This window comes from Rousettus aegyptiacus, unplaced genomic scaffold, assembly GCF_014176215.1.
Source record: "Rousettus aegyptiacus isolate mRouAeg1 unplaced genomic scaffold, mRouAeg1.p scaffold_m13_p_7, whole genome shotgun sequence".
In the NCBI taxonomy this organism is placed as follows: domain Eukaryota; kingdom Metazoa; phylum Chordata; class Mammalia; order Chiroptera; family Pteropodidae; genus Rousettus; species Rousettus aegyptiacus.
Window position 1 is genome coordinate 102,673,498 of NW_023416310.1, and position 15,915 is coordinate 102,689,412.

The 15,915-nt window shown below is 52.2% G+C and overlaps 1 protein-coding gene across 2 annotated transcripts; it reads left to right on the forward strand.

The window, feature by feature from the left end:
* Positions 1–7,677: 7,677 nt before the first annotated feature.
* On the forward strand, positions 7,678–15,415 carry SHROOM1 (shroom family member 1). 2 transcript variants are annotated; one of them, XM_036224815.1, is made up of 8 exons: positions 7,678–7,813; positions 11,741–12,747; positions 12,840–12,895; positions 13,121–13,330; positions 13,533–14,105; positions 14,194–14,308; positions 14,414–14,686; positions 14,769–15,415. In XM_036224815.1, exons 2-8 carry the CDS (start codon positions 11,782–11,784, stop codon positions 15,099–15,101), a joined length of 2,526 nt encoding a protein of 841 aa, XP_036080708.1. In that variant the 5' UTR covers positions 7,678–7,813; positions 11,741–11,781; the 3' UTR covers positions 15,102–15,415. The 2 variants fall into 2 exon arrangements, with proteins under 2 accessions (XP_036080708.1, XP_015973965.2); XM_016118479.2 differs by lacking the exon at positions 7,678–7,813 and adding an exon at positions 8,295–8,425.
* Positions 15,416–15,915: the final 500 nt, after the last annotated feature.

Sequence of the window (15,915 nt, forward strand, 5' to 3'; positions counted from 1 at the left end):
TGCTATCACTAATAAAGATTATGAATCTAATCCTAAGAATCAATGCAGAAGGTTTGGAAATCCAAATGAACTCTCTTTGGAATCCCTGCTTTCGTCCATGGCAGCAGCTCTCCAGACCTCTCTTTGCTGTGCCCAAGTAAGTGACTAAAGCAATCTGCTCTGAAAAAAAAGTAGCCATTTCTACCATGGTAAGTCATGACTTTTTGTTAAAACTACCCAAAGGAGGAGGTGAAACAATAATTGTAGAGGCCCCAAGGAAAAGACCAGCCTAGGATCTAATGCTGCTTTAAAGCTTGTTTCCCCCCGTGAAGGCTGATGATAAGTCTGACCATGGGCAGAGCCACCAGGCCCTCCAAGGGGGGCTGATGGCAGGGTAGAGAGGGGTCGCCAGCAAGAACGGGAAGGAAGAATGCTGCTGACTTTCCTTCTGGCTCTTGGCTCCTAGGATATACGTCTTCTGCCTCAAACCTTAAGCTGTGGGCCAGTTGGTACATGGACACGCAATAAGTGCTTGTTAATTAAGCAATTCCTTTTGTACAATCACTTCCATAGGAGGGCCACTTGGTGCCTACAATGCTGTTTGCATAGACTCTCCCTCACATCTCCCCGAAACATGTGCATGTCTGCACATGTGTGTGTGCAGGTCCTAGTTCACATGAGTGCGCACACGTGCTAATCATTGGGTCTGAGAGACTGAGGCCATTCTCGGAACGTTGCTACCACCTGCGAACTCAGAATAGAGGAATGACATAGCTGTTCCCCTGAAATCAGGTCTCCTTCATGCGCTCATTCAACAAATACTGATGTTAGTTCTGAGCTTGGGACTGTTAGGGCTGGTCCTTTCTTTCAAGAGCTCACTGTCTGTCCAGTGGGGCAGACAGACAAGTCAGTGACTATATGTGCTACAGTGAAGTGTTACGTGGAGCAGGGAATAATTAACTTCGCCTTAGGGGGATCAAAGAAGGCTTCATTGAGGAGGTGACACTTGGCTCAGGGATTGTGATGAGGCCTTTACCGGGGACATTTGCTAGTGGGAGAGGGGAAAAAGGAAGGAACTTATCATATGCCAAGCCCTCTATGGGGGCAGCTATAGGGTGGGAAAGCAGGCGTGCCTCGGTCTGAGATCGGCTTAGTCTTTTGGCTCACGCTCGTGTGAAAAAACAGGTAGAACCCACTTTAGTTCAGGAATAGGAAAAAGCAACTGATCTCCAAATTTTCTTGCCTTTGATTTTATGATGGTCAAGGAAAATCTTGTTTTTGTTTTTATAGCACATGTTTATGACTTTGAACCAGGAACTTGCCTGCCTTGTGTTTCTCCTGCACTGCTTTATCCTGTTTCCTAAGTTGCCAGTTTTGAGACTGTGCAAGACTTGTTAGAGGGTGCCAGCCACATCAAAGGGCTAGTGGTTGCTTCTTTCAAGGAAAAAGTAGCTCTGAACACACAAATCTGGCTAGATGTTCTCCTGTCTAGCACTGGCACCCCAATATGAATAGGTGTCTTGACTCTCTATAGGAAAATTCTTAGTTTCAAGCAATAGCAACCAGCTGTGCCTGACTCACTCAAAAAAGGAATGTGTTGCCAGGAGGCCTGGTGATTCACAGAATGACTAGGAGGCTAGAGGACCAGGCTCTGAAAATAGGCAGGAACCAAAGGAGACTGGCAGCCAGAGCAGGAGACAGGCTAGGACCCCAGTGTCACTGCAGACCCCTGCTTCATAGTTTCTCCTTGTCCCTGTGTCTCTACGTCACTGACCTGAGAGTCCCAGTCCCTGGCAGGAGCATCGAGTCCAGGTCTCAGGCCTGCACTGTGGCCGGGCTGGCTTTCAAAGGGGGGAGGAGGATTCTGACTCCCCCACACCTACACATTATGGGAGGTCCCCCCAAGAAGGAAGTGTTCAGATGTCCACCGCAGCCCTGTTTGGGGGAATAGTGAGCCTAGTTCAGGAGAGGAGCTACCAACAGCAGGAGCAATACCCATGGGAGACCCCTGCTGTTTGGGGCAATCCTTAGAGAGAAAATTAGGGGTGGGATTTAGTCAAGAGTATATTCCCCATGGGAGAAGCCGAAGTGAGGAATAATAATAACTGACACCATTTACGAACGGGCTACTGTGACTCTGGCACTGAATATACATGATGAAATATCACTTCATCTTTATGTGGTGAATGTGGAGTGGTACAGCTGCTTTACCAGTAAGTGGGTGGAGGTTCGGGAAGGCTGGGCTCCCTCCAGGGCTCCACAACCACTGGCATGTACACTTAGGTGTGCCAGGTGTGGGATTCACACTCTCTTTCTCCCTATGCTGGTTTCCCTCTACCTGGGATACACTGTTCCATGGTGAGAAATCACAAGGTGGCCAATGAGCCTGTGTGGATCCATCTCTGCCCCTTCCAGGCAATTGTTGCTAGTTGCTATTTGCCCCAGAATTCCTTTGGTGTCACCCAATTAATAGACACATCCCGCCTTCATCTTGCTATGTGATTTGCTAGAAGTCAAAAGTAACTTTCTACTATTTTTGGTTTAACTTCTCTTGATGCTTTCTTTAAAGTACAAAGAGCTGCCAACTAGATCATGTGTCTGTGTGTGTGGTCACATGTACCCCTGGCAGAGCCCTAAAAACACATGGACATAATGGATGCCAGACATAACGCACTCAGAGGTTTTAGAATGAGATTTCTTCCACGTGAGTCCCTGACTAGATATGTCAGTTAAAATCACCAAGAGTTTCTAAGTGAATGCTAAGGACATGCATTATGTTTCTAGAGTGGACAGCCAAAACTCATCCCACATGTACACGGCACACTGTGAGCCAGTCCTGCCCCAAGTCCTATACACAGCTTCCACGTGTAGCCCTGGGCCCAGAGCTCTAGAATTGAATTATTCTCCCATTGAAAATGCTGACCAGGTGGCTCCTTGGCAGGCAGAGACCTGGAAGAGTTAGCTCAAACAGAAGGGCACTTTTAGGAGCGAGGCTTTTTGGAGACTGTCTCACCCCTTTGTCAGGACTTGAACACAGAGGGGGCAGTCTGACCATTCCTGCGCTTGAGCCAGCTTTTGCCCTCTCTGGGCAATGCCATTGGTTGTCCACGTCAGAGCCTGTTAATTTCTATACTTGAGAACCAAAATGAAACATAGGGAACAGTTTTCAGTTGGGCCCCAGGAGACCAGAATATCAAAGTAGAAAAACTCACAAGAACTTATCTGTCCCAGGTCCACTGGAATAGGAGAGAGAGAACCCAAATTCATCTAACTCATTTATCCTTACTTGTCCGAGGATATGTGGGTAACATCTGAACGAGGGCAGACCAGGGAGATGGAACGATCCTATGCCTGCGGTTTGGAGCCAGGCTAGAGGAGAAAAGCTGAGTTATTATGAGCAAATTGAACAGAGGCTGGCGTGTCACCCTGTGTCTATAGGGAAAAGGTGATATATGTGCACTCAATAGGAATGTGACAACCCAGCATTCCTTTCCAGGAACTGCTGATCTGAAAGGGAACTTTGGTTCAATCCCTAGGACAATCAGTCCCTACCCAGAGGCCTTGCCTGTCAGAAGCCCCCACAGGAGAGAGTGAGCAGCATGCTCCCTACATTTTTCTTCTTTGTGGCCGCCTTACTATAAAGTCCTATCTTTGGATGAGTGCGGTGAATTCAGTGCATAATTAAAAAGCAAACAAACTTGCCCCAAGGGAACATTTATAATTTAAGTAGACATTTGTGTATAAGCAATGATTCATGCTTTGTTGTATTTCCAAAAATAGACAACATGATTTTGTTGAAAGATTTCTGGCCTCTAACATACTTTAATCAATATATGACCATCTCTGAATTATTAAGACAGCTAAGTAGCTGCTGTCTAAAAGAAACATATACCTGCTCCAACCATGGATTAGAGATTCACTGCTACTGCAAACAAAGTCAAAAGACATACATTTGGAAAAATACTTGCCACACATAGGGAAAAAAAATGTTAATTGCCTTAATATATAAAGACATCTTACAAATCAATAAGAAAGACTAATAATCCAATAGAAAAATGGGCAAAGGATATGGACAGATCACAGAAGTTAATACAAATGGCTTTTATATGCACAAATGATGTGCAAATTCATTTATTTAAACAAATGTAAATTTAAAAATGAGATACTATTTTCACCTTTCAGATTTCAGAGGTCGAAATTTGATAATGTATTATATTAGGACATAAAATGAGCATGCTCATATATTGATGGAAATATAAATTGGTACAATCTCTTTGTAAGACATTTGACATCAACCGAAACTTGAAAATTTACATACCCTGTTATAGTTATCTATTACTGTGTAACAAACTACCCTAAAAGTTAGCGGCTTGCATGTTTACAATTATTTTCCTCATGATTTTGAGGGCCAGACTTTAGGAAAGGCTAGGTTGGGCTGATCCATACGGTGGCAGCTGGGGTGGCTAACTCTGAAGGATCCACTTACAATTCATTTTGTAGGAGTTTATTCTACAAATAGACTTACAAATATAGGTAAAGATATGTTATCAAGGGTATTCATTATAGCAGTAGTAATAGCAAAAGACTGGACTAACTCAAGTGTCCATGAAATTGGGTTAAATAACCCAATTTATTTATGCCCATGCAATAGATAACCTGCACCTATTAAAAAGAATGATACAGGCCTATGTACTGATATTGAATGAGCTTAAATAACTTGAATAGCTTCAAATAACTTAAATAACTTCAAATAAAAAAATCAAGGTGCACGAAAAAAATTAAGGTATCTTGAAAAGTTACCTATGGAAAGAAATGTTTTTACAAGTCCTTTACAACAACCCACTAGAAACCATACATGACACAGCCCAGGCATGTGTTGGACTGTTGAGGACACACAGAGGGAGGGAAGTTCTGACTGGGGTCTTGCTGCTGCTCACTTCTCATTTTGCCTATTGAATTTCTTGTCCTGCTTAGTCTGAAGTACAAATCCTCTCTCCTAGGAAGCTTGCATAACATCCACATCTTGCAATTCTTTTCACTGGTCATGTGAAAATGGCCTTTGGAACCAGCTACCATAGGTTAAATTTTGCCTCTACTGATTATGAGCTACTTGAACTTGACAGCTGTTTAATCTAAGCTCAGAGATAATGGGGTTAGAAAAGATAAGTTGATCACTTAGGCCTGTGGTCTTTAGCATTCAAATCATTGCCATATCATGTCACCTTAATCCAATAGAATGGGCACCAAAGCCAGGAATCACGGAGACTTGTGAGGTGGGTAGTTGCTTTGGTATGGTGTAATCGGTTCAGATTACAAGGGCCAAACCACATGGAATGGAGACCCACTGCCTTCCCACCCATCTACTCCTTGAGATAGGGCCTGGCCGGGAGCAGGAAGATCTGTGGCTCTAACCCTGGCTAAGCTATCACCTAGAGGACTCTTTAAAAGAACTCTCCCAGGCCTGCAAAAGTACTGAGATACTGAGGGACGCAGCTACCTGTCTTCCTATGTAGAAGAGAAACATGATAAATACATGCCTGCCTCCATCCTCTTCATGGTCTCTAAAGGAGACTCCAGCTTTGCAGAAGTTTCTTTCTTTTCCTCTCTTTGGCCTTTTGTAATAATGAGGCCTTTTGTAATAATGCCCTCCAGGCAAAGGCCACCAGGAAGACACCTGCAGTTGAACAAACTGGGTTTATTGCTTGTTGCAATGAGAGGAACACACAGCATGGGGGAACCATGGGGCATCTGGGTAAGAGGGCGTTAAAAAGGATTATAGGATTTGGGCTTGTGTCAGTGGTTTCGGAGAGAATTAAAGAAGCAGGACTTTTCCTGGTATTAGATGCTGTCAGGAAGCAAGAGTAATTCTATGATTGGGTATGTTAATAAATCTTATGTAGAAAGAGGAATAACGAGTGAAGCTAAAAGCTGGTTAAGAAACAGCGGTCACTGTTAACCAGGACAGAAAAATGTTTGATCATTTTTGAGACGTGGACAATATTCATGGTTTGTCTGTGCTCGGCTCTGATCTCAGAGTGGTCTTGTTTTTGTCTTGCTCTGTTACAGAGGGCCTTGTCCAATGTTAACGTCCTGTGAAATTGCTTAAGTGCAACAGGACAGCACCGAAGCCTTGGCTATCATAAGAGGTTCAGCTCTTAGCAACACCAAGGTCTAGCTGATAGTATCAGGCCAAATTCCAGACCTCAGGGCCTCTTATGTCTTTCTCAGAAAAGAAGGAGAGACCAGGAGAGAAGTGGGTTGGCAGGATTTCTGTTTTCTGAAAGTTAGGCAGAGAGTTTCTGCAGCATTTGCAGAAGTAAGGAGGCAGGAAGGTGGAATGGGTTAATAAACATTTCTGCGGACACTGTGTCCACTTTATGGTTTTCAAGAAATATGTTGTTGTTTTTTTTAATCTAAAATTTTTAATGTAAATTAAAAACGAGCAATTTTGAATGGACTTTTTGTTTCCTGGGCTGTGTTCCTTCTTTTGTGTTACTGCTCTGAGACCAACCATGTGGATCAGGACTTATAAGGTCAGACTTTCAAGCCAGAGCTTCTGAACCATTCATTATCTTAGAGCCCAGAGTTCCAGCTGAAGCTGATGACTGGCTCAGGATGGTGTCTGAAGAAGAGGCGGAGCCAGAAGGTCACCAGGCAGAATCCAGGCTCAGGTGCTTGCTGCCTGCACCTAGAAGACCCAAGAAGACAGACTTCTCCTGGCTCCCAGTACCTCCAGAAATCCGCAGCCTTGACCCCTGGTCTGAGTTCTGGGGCCCAGTTATTCCCACTAACAAACTTTATCAGCTAAGGTGCCACTACGGGGGACATGGCTCCTGCCCCCAGCCACGCTGATTCTGTGGACGAATGAGGGCAGCTCACTCCAAACCAGAGAGACCTGAGAGTTGAAGGGGCTCGGCAAACGGTCCCCAGCCCCTTCCAGGGATGGAGCGTTTTTAGGCAGAGCCAGTACTCGTAGGACAGAGGTGTGGAAAGTGGTGGCCGGAGAGGCTGAGGACTTCGCAGGGGGGTGGAGTACAGTGGTAGACAAATGTAGAGCATTCTTTGAAGATGGAGATCCCCAAAGGGGAGGACCCTGAGATCCGGACTCCAGCCTGTGAACCCTACCTATCCAACGCCATAGGGGGACCTACTGAGGGCAGCGGGAGTAAACACGGGGCATAGAGGATGCAGGGTAGTGGGAGAAATGGAAAGAAAGGCGGGGGTGGGGGGAAAAATGAGACAAAAGAGTTCACGGTGGGAGTCAAAGAGCTGGAAGGGTTTTGGAAATGAGGGTTCTGGAAAGTTGGTGAAAAGACCTGTTACCATCAGAACTGCACCGTACTCTGAGGGACAGGGACAGAGCCATGAGCCCCAGGCGGGTCTGTTTTCTTGGCCAAGTTTGAAAGAAAAGGGGCAGCAGTCTGGAGGCCTTGGGGTCCGGCCTCCCCACTGAGGGGGCTGACCCAGGCCCAGGCACCCAGGGGGCTGAGAACGCGCCCCGCGGAGCCACGCTGAAGGCTGGCGGGCGAGCGCCGTGTTCGCCCTTCCCCCACTAAGTGCCCGCTTTTCCCGCCAAGAGCAAGAGGCCTGTGCTCGGCGGGGAACGAGTGTCCACCCCGTGGGTCTGGGACTAGGCTGGAGAGCGGACACTAAGAAGGGGCAGGAGGCTCCCGGGGCAGCTCCGCGGCTCCGCGCTCCCGCCCCCGGTGGCCGGACGTGGCGCCTCCCCCGTCGCAGCCCGAGCCTGGAGGTGGGGTCCGGAGCCGGAGCCCGGGGCTCTGATGTCACCGCACGGCCGCAGGCGCCCAGGAGTGCGTCTCGGGCTGGAGCTCAGGTATGCGGCGAGGCCGAGAGCCAGGCGGGGGCCAGGCGGTGAGATCGCGCGGCCGTTTCCCGGGAGGAGACAGGGCGAGCCCCGGGGGAGGAGGGGACCGGGGCGGCGGTGGCTGCGGGGCCGCGGAGCAGCGGGTGCGCGGCTGAGGCCAGAGGTGCGGGCTCCGCGCGGAGGCGGGTCTGCGCGGGTCCAGCCGGGGCCCTGCGCGCCGGCGCTCTTCGCAGCCGGCTGGGGACGACGCAGACTCGCGGAGCGGCCAGAGCTGCGGGGGGGGGGGGGGGGGAGCGCCCGGGGGGCCAAAAGCCAAAGGGGTTTTTCACCCCGCAACACTCTCCTCCCGGTCCCGCCCTTTGGCCGCGAGGCCGCTGGAGAATCTGAGTCCCTCCCGCCCGAGATCTCGCCGTCCCCCGGCTCACGTTCTGGGCCCTCCCTCCCCGACGGCGAACCCAACAGGAAAAACCGAGAAATGCGCCGGCCAGCGGCCATGGTCTGTCGCGGCGTACCCAGGACCCCACTCTCGGTCCGCACTGCGTGACTCTGCTGCCCCCTGCGGTTGTTAGACCTGAGCCTCTCCCCTCCCTCTAGCGCCTAGACTCTGAGCCTGAAGCCCAGGTACGTGGTCCGACCGCACGGAGATCTCCCCTAAATGCCGCCAGCATCCTGCAGAGCGAGAGTCTCCAGGGGAACGGAGGTGGGGGGCGCTAGGGACTGGGAGAGCCGTGGGACTTCCCCCAAATGACTGCCTGGCCAGACCTGGTCTGGGGTGCTGGCATTCAAGACACCTTCCAGGACCCAGAAACTCAGTGTGGCAGAGAGACTGCCGTGCGGCAGCGCCCACAGTGAGTGTAATACTGAGGGAAGACCACCAGGGAGGGTGGCTTGGACAACTTCTCCACGAGAGGTTGTATGTGAGGTGGCCTTTGAGAAAAGTACAGCTTAATTCTCGATCATGTTTGGTCACGAGGTCGCCTTACCTGCTTCTGCTCCCGTGGCCTTCGTGTGCGTTTACCCACCTGAAGCCGTCTTCATCTATCCGCACCAACCTCGAACTAAACACCCTGGTGGGCTTGCTGGCTCGGCCCCACCTCTCTGCTGAGGTCCAGACCCACATCCCAACTTCCCAGCTGCCAGACTTTTCTAGATTGCAAAGCGCACAGGCTCGGGAGTGAATGAGCACTGGACCCCTTGGCCTGTCCCCATTTCAGCTTCCTTCTTCCTGAGCCTGGCACCACCACCTCCCAGGCCCCCAACTCTGCACACTGAAGTCATCTTTCCTTTTCCTCTTCTGTTTAGTGACAGGTATATTGTGAATGCCTCCCCACCCCACACAGGATCTCAATCTGGTGGTTTGCTGGCATGGATTCCATGCTGCTCCCCTGCTCTGATAAGGCTTGGGAAAAGGTCTGCAGAATTCTTTGAGCTGCATCCTCTGGACTGCTTTACAATACAGGCACCAGCTCTGCAGCCCAGCCCACAGCAGATATTAACACTGATGCTAGGGCTTCTGGGGTGTGGCCACCCCCAGCCACAGGGGCTGGCTAGACTGTAAGAGGCTCCCTGCAGGCAGACAAGTGTGGAAACTTGCTTTTAGTGCTGAGGCCCCAAAATACACGAAAGGAGCTGGACCCTCCTGTTATAGCAGGTTCTACAAAAGTGTGAGCATCCCGCATCGGTATCAGCCTGCTGGGGCCACTACTGCAAAAGCATCCTTGAGACAGGGTTGGGTCAATAAGAAAATAGATGTGTACACATATTTTTATTATCCATTCAAGCTGTTTTTATTTGATGAACTCAAGAGTTTTCTCTCAACACAGTAATTCACAAATAAGATGAAATTTTCAAGGCCTTTTTTGAGGAAACATCTTTGTATTCAAACAGTCACCCATGCCTACACCTGCCAGCAAGCCAGTATTTACAGACATGGGTGGCATAAGCCCAGGTGAACAGTACTCCCAAGCAGAGCCCAGAAGGATAAGGAGAGAGAGGGCTAATGTCTGGGCAGCTAGGGTGTGTCTCCTAGAGGAAGTGGCTGTCCTCCCAGGGGCAAGGCTACTACTCAGAGTAGCTTCTTATCTTCATGAAGTCCAAAGAGTAGAAACACTGCAAAGATGTCCTTAGGCCAGAGTGTGAGGCTCACTGCAGGGCTGGCCTTAGTGGACATAGAGTTGCCTCTAGGTGGGTGATGTCAAGATGGTCTAGTCCCAGGTCAGCTAGAAGCCCCTCCTGGGAAAAAGGGAGTAGCCCTTCCCTTTTGGGAAAACACCATAGAGTCCCACCACTAACTTCCCTACCTGCCCTGAATAGCAGCCTGTAGCAGCTGAGGCTTCAGGAAAGGGGGTTGAGAGTGACCCTGAGCTCCAAATAGTGTCTAGGAGGCTCAGATGAGCCCAATTTTTAGCTCCTACCCTAGCTGCAGGCCACGCTCCTCTGTACTCCCCACCAAGCAGCTCAGGGAAAGCAAGCCCCCCAAAGTCTCCATAGCTCATAGGAAACGCCAGTTTCCTAAGACTCAAAGCTGCTATTACCCCTGACCCAGGCACACCCACCCAACCTTTCCCCTCTGCCTCCCGGTGCTGGGGAGGTATAGATTGCTAGCTAGTCCTGCTCTGAGCTGTGCTTGCCTGCTTGTTTGGTTCCTAATAATGCATGCATAGCCTGGTTAGTGTTCATGGGGGCAACTGCCTCACAGTCTGTCCCCTTCCCAAGAAAAGACTAATGGGGAGGAGAGAAAAGGAGGCAAAAGTAAAGGAACCCTTTTCCTTTTCCCCCATCTACTCTCAAGTCGGCTTCTTCCCTTGCCAGTCAACAAATATTTCTTTAACATCGACTATGTGCTGTGCACTGAAGGTCTAGTGATGAGTAAGTGCAGGGCCTGTCTTCAGGAAGCTAGGGGTGGGAATGGGAAGAGGGAGTCACAGGCAAGCCAGCAATTACAATGTAGGGTGATGAGTGCTATGATAGGGGAAGCTCTGGACACCGTAGGGACCAAAGGGTCAGAAGACCTCTGAGCAGAGCCCTATGCTAGGAGCAAGAGTGGCAGGACAAAGAGGGCGTGAGCCTGTCATTCCTAGACAAAAGGCAGTCACCAAAGCAGGGACTGCGTTATTCTGTAATCTGCCAGTAGATTGAGGGAACGTGGGGGCGACTCTTCCCCACAGTGGGCTGTGTTGGAGGCTTCAGGCAGCTTGGGGGCAGGGCAGGGAGGACAGGCTTTCAGCAGAGTTTGTTTCTAGGAAATTGATTTTGGCTGCAGTAAGCTTGGAGGCAGGCCCAGATTCCAGGCAGGGCTCAGTCTCTTACCAGCTTTGTGCCGGTGGGCAAATCATTTCCCCCTCAGAACCTCAGTGTTTTCATCTGTCAAATGCAGATAGCAGTTGGGAGGAGCAAGGTAAATATTTATGTAAAGCACCTGGCACAGAACTGGCACAGAGGGAGGGAGGAAAGCTATGAAGCTGCCCCTGCCACCTGACCTAGGTCTCCCTCCCCTTTTCTTGGCTCCCCTGTGATCTCAGAACGTTCTTGACCATTGTTTAACAGGGAAAGACCACATGGAGAAGCTAACAAAGCGCCAGGAAGCAGCTTGGGTGGGACAGGTTTGGGGAGGGAAGGAGCATGGGTACATTCTCAGCGCTCCAGCGGGTACCAGGGTAGTGGCCAGGACTGCCAGCCAGGAGAGCCCTAGCGGGGAACGGGCCAAGAGAATCTCTAATTCCTTTCACTGAGCTAAGGCCCTCAACCTCCAGAGTTGCTCCCTGGAGCTGGTCCTACTCCTCATGCCATCCTTGACTTGGGGGTAATGCCAGCTCTTGAGACCGTGTGACCTGGGAGATGTATATAAGCACCTGGCTCTCCATGTTGGCTAGGCAGCAGGCGGTCCTAACCCTTACCCTGAGCTCCTCACCCACCACACCATTGATGTTCTTCCAGGCCCCACGGAGCTAGCTGGCCCAGTGCTCATCCGCGCAGCCATGGAGGCCCTGGGTCCTGGGGGCGACCGCGCCTCCCCAGCCTCGTCCACGCGCAGTCTGGACCTGCGGCGGCTGTCCACGCGCGCCGACTCGGCCTATAGCTCCTTCTCCGCGGCCTCAGGCGGTGCCGAGCCGCGCACACCGTCGCCGGGAACCGACCTCCTTCCGTACCTGGACTGGGACTACGTGCGCGTAGTGTGGGGCAGCCTGGCCCCTGCCCCGCCCGCCGCCACCTCCCTTCGCGCCTCCCCGCAGCCCCCGCCGGTGGCCGCCGCACGCAGTGGGACGCGGACCCCGCAAGTCCAGGGGGCCCCAGGGCTGCTCAGCCGGCAGGCCACCCCGCTTCTGCACGCGTTGTCTGCAGAGGCGGAGGCCGCAGCACCAGCCGCAGAACCGCCCAGCCCTCCCTCCTCGCGGGCCGCCTACCGCCAGCGGCTGCAGGGCGCGCAGCGGCGAGTGCTTCGGGAGACGTCCTTCCAGCGCAAGGAGCTTCGCATAAGCCTGCCCGCTCGCCTGCGGCCCGCAGTCCCCGGGCGGCCCCCCGCGGCGCACCCGCGCTCCGCGTCGCTTGGCCACGCCGGCGGGGAAGGGGAGCCAGCGCGCTCCCGGGCTCCAGCACCAGGGACGACCTGCCGGGACCGCCTCGCCAACCAGCAGCATAAGTGGTGCTTCTCAGAACCAGGGAAGCTGGATCGCATGGGTCGGGGCAGTGGGTCGGCGGGGGAATGCTCAGGTGGGGCTTGCTCCAGCTCTGGCCTTGTCAAGCCCGAACCCCAGAAATTGCAGCATCCGGCACAAGCAGAGTTCGAAGGTCACCAGATCAGATGGGTCCCCCGAGCCACACAGGACCCAGAACCCTGGTCTTTGAAGCTCAGCACCTACAGGCCTGCTCGCAGGAGTCAGAGCGCTTTAGGGGAAGCCTTGGGTTCCTGCGGAGGTTCCGGAGGGGCTATGCCCAACGTCCAGGTATGGAAGAGAAGGGCTGCAGGCTTGGGGTGGGGGCCATCTGGGAGACTGAGAACTTGAACCACATTTCATCCAACTGTTTGCCTTTCCAGGCTGTTCCCCAAGGAGCAGAACCCTCCAGACCATCGTTTGAGACCAAACATTCCAGGTGAGAGACATGGGTCACTCTTAGGAGGAAGCTTGTTCATAGCTCTTGCCCCCAAAAAAGTCTAGGGCCTCCCACTTATCCTCTTCCTGAGCCTTCTGACTTTGTCTTTTGCAGACCACATCCCCTACTTCTCTCTGCCCACCAACACCTACTGTCTCTCTGGTGCAGCACCAAGAGCTTCCTTCCTGATTACTGTGGTGGTCACTGTAGGGTCTCTGCCTCCAGGTTCCTGACTTGGAAGGAAGCTGCAGTCGAGTGTCCTACAAAGGGCCCCCAGAGCAGTCCCACTGACTGTGAGCAGAAGGTTCCAGAGACCTGCATTGTGTCTGCTCGGCTCCCCTCCCTTCCTGATGATGAAGTTTTCTTAGAGGAAGCTCCGCTGGTTAGAATGAGATCACCTCCAGACTCCTCTTTCCCTCTTGGACTCCCAACCAGGTGAATTCCATCTTGCTTCCAAGCAGAGTGACACCTCTTTCCCACATATAGCTACAAAATGCTGGAGAGTCAGGGAACTCTCTCCTAGCTGGAGCCTGGGACCTGGGAGCTCTGGTGATGGCCTGGGGGCAGGTGGCCTTTGCAGACCACCACCTGTTTTTGGCCAGGGCTTTTTCTGATTCAGTGTCTCTTCTACTTCTAGTGTCCATGCCTCTGAACCACAGCATGGAGCTGGCTTGGGCCAAATGCCTGACCAGCCTACAGTTCCCCCAGAGCGCCCCCTCCACGAGCATCCAGAGACTGCAGGGGCAGATAACTACTGGCAAGGGGTAAACAGTTTTGTGGGTGTCTCCAGGCCCACATGCTGTAGCCTTCCTAGTACTGCAAATGGTGACATTCCAACCACTAACTCCATTGGACTGCTGACGACTGACCCCCCTGCAGCTGCAGAGAGCAACCCCCTCAAACCTCTCTCAGTTGATGCTCTGGGACTTCCAGGCAATGACACCCCAGGGCCTCCTGATGACACTTGCCTGGCTTGGGGCACTGGCCAGCCTGGTTCCAGGTCAACTTGGCCCAGTCCACGCCTTGAGGAGTTGGTTCAGGAGCTCGCCAGACTGGACCCCTCTTTGAGTGACACTCTCGCCTCCTATCCCAGCCCAGAGCCACCACTGGACCTGCTGGATGGGCTGATTCCTTCAGCTGAGGTCTGGGCTGCAATGAGGCCAGCCTGTGTGGAGGCTGGAGAGGAGGGTGCTGGTACTTCTGAGCCACGGTGAGTGAGGGGCACCAGGGACTCAGGGGATTCTAAGTCCCTGCAGTCTGGGGCAGAACAACCCAGAGAGCTCTGGCTTTGTCCCCAGGTCCAATCTAATTAGCTCCACCCAGCTCCTGCCAACTTCTCAAGAAGGTGTAAGTCCTGAAAACCTTACCACCCACCCTGTACCTGACCAGCCAAATAGCATCCAAGCTAAAAAAGTGAGTGTGGTGGGGTTGATGGAGGCTGAGTAGGACAAGAGCACAGAGTCTGGACTGAGAACTCAGGCCTGGCCCTAGCCTTAAATGCCCACGCCCTTCCTGCAGGTGGAGCTAGCGCATCTCCTCCAGAAGATGCTGTGGGATCTTCAGGCCGAGCAGGAGCAGCTGCAGCGAGCAGCCCAGGCCTGGGCCAAGCGCAGAGCTGCCCTGGAGGTCGCAGTAGGCCAAGCCTGTGCACCCCGCGAGCTAGAGCGGTTCAGCCGGTTCATGGCTGACCTGGAGCGCGTACTTGGCCTCCTGCTGCTGCTGAGCAGTCGCCTGGTCCGCGTGCGCCGCGCCCTGGCCCGGACAGCCGCAAACTGCGACCCTGATGAGCAGGTAAAGGGGTTCAGGCTGCAGGAGAGCCAGGCAGCGAAGCGCGCTCGTCCCACTCACCGACGCCCTCTCCCTGTGGCTCCAGGCCTCTCTGCTACAGCGACTTGGGCTTCTTCAGCGGCAGCAGGAGGACGCCAGGGAGCTGAAGGAGCATGTGGCGCGCCGAGAGCGGGCCCTGAGGGAGGTGCTGATGCAGGCACTGCCCGCCCGGGAGCTGCATGCCTACTGTGCCCTACTGGCTGGCAAAGCCGCCGTCCTGGCCCAGCAGCGCAGCCTAGATGAGCGGGTCCGGCTCCTTCAGGACCAACTGGACATTGTCAGGAGCGACCTTGGCCATCGCCCCCCATCTCCCAGACCATCCTGGTCCCCAGGGACCTGTACTATCAATAAACCGCCCTTCACCCCTCCCCTCATTTAGTTGCAGGCGGTGCAGGTGGGAGCATTGCTCCTGCCTCTCACCCAGGCAACTGGGGATGATGCTGGCTTATTCAGTGCTTTTCCCTTGGAGTGGGGATGACCCAGGCCTGGCCTTTTCAAGATACTTCCAAATATTGTCATGTGGCCTTACCCAAGTCTTATGGGTATTTGGTAACTAATTTATGGATTTTTAAAGCTGTAGTGTTCCCGCCTTTTGTGATGAGAGAAGGGAGACAAGTCTGAGGAGCACTTCAATTTATGTAAAACAGCCTTTCTTTTTTTTTTTTTCCTCAATAAAAATTAATGTGAGAAGTGTGTATGTCATCTGGAACATAGTTTGGGGGAGGGATCTTGTTTACAGACTACAGACACCAACCCTGCCTGACCAGCAGAAGAGAGATTTGCTTGAGGAAGTGCTAGGAAGACTGGAAAACCAGGCTTGAAAATAGGAGAGATGGAAGGAAGACTTGTCTCTCAACTTCACTGCTACCAGTATCCCTAACTGTTCTAGTGACTGCATCAAGGCCTGATTGGCTGATCCAGGTCTCCTTTGCTAGTTTTACCAAAGCCCTCAATTTTAGTAGTTGAGGTGGTGGGGTACTCCCTCCCTTCAAGACTCATGGGATAGAGAAATTCTCCAAATGGAAAATGGGTTCAGTACACTCAGACATTTGGGGACGGACATTCATTCCAAGATCCAGAAAGAACTTCCTTCCTCTTCCAATTATGTTATCAAAATAGTTTATCCTACTCGCCTTTGGAGACCTTATTGGGTCAGCCAGACTTGAGGAGGGTAGTTGGGGGTGGGAGCTGAA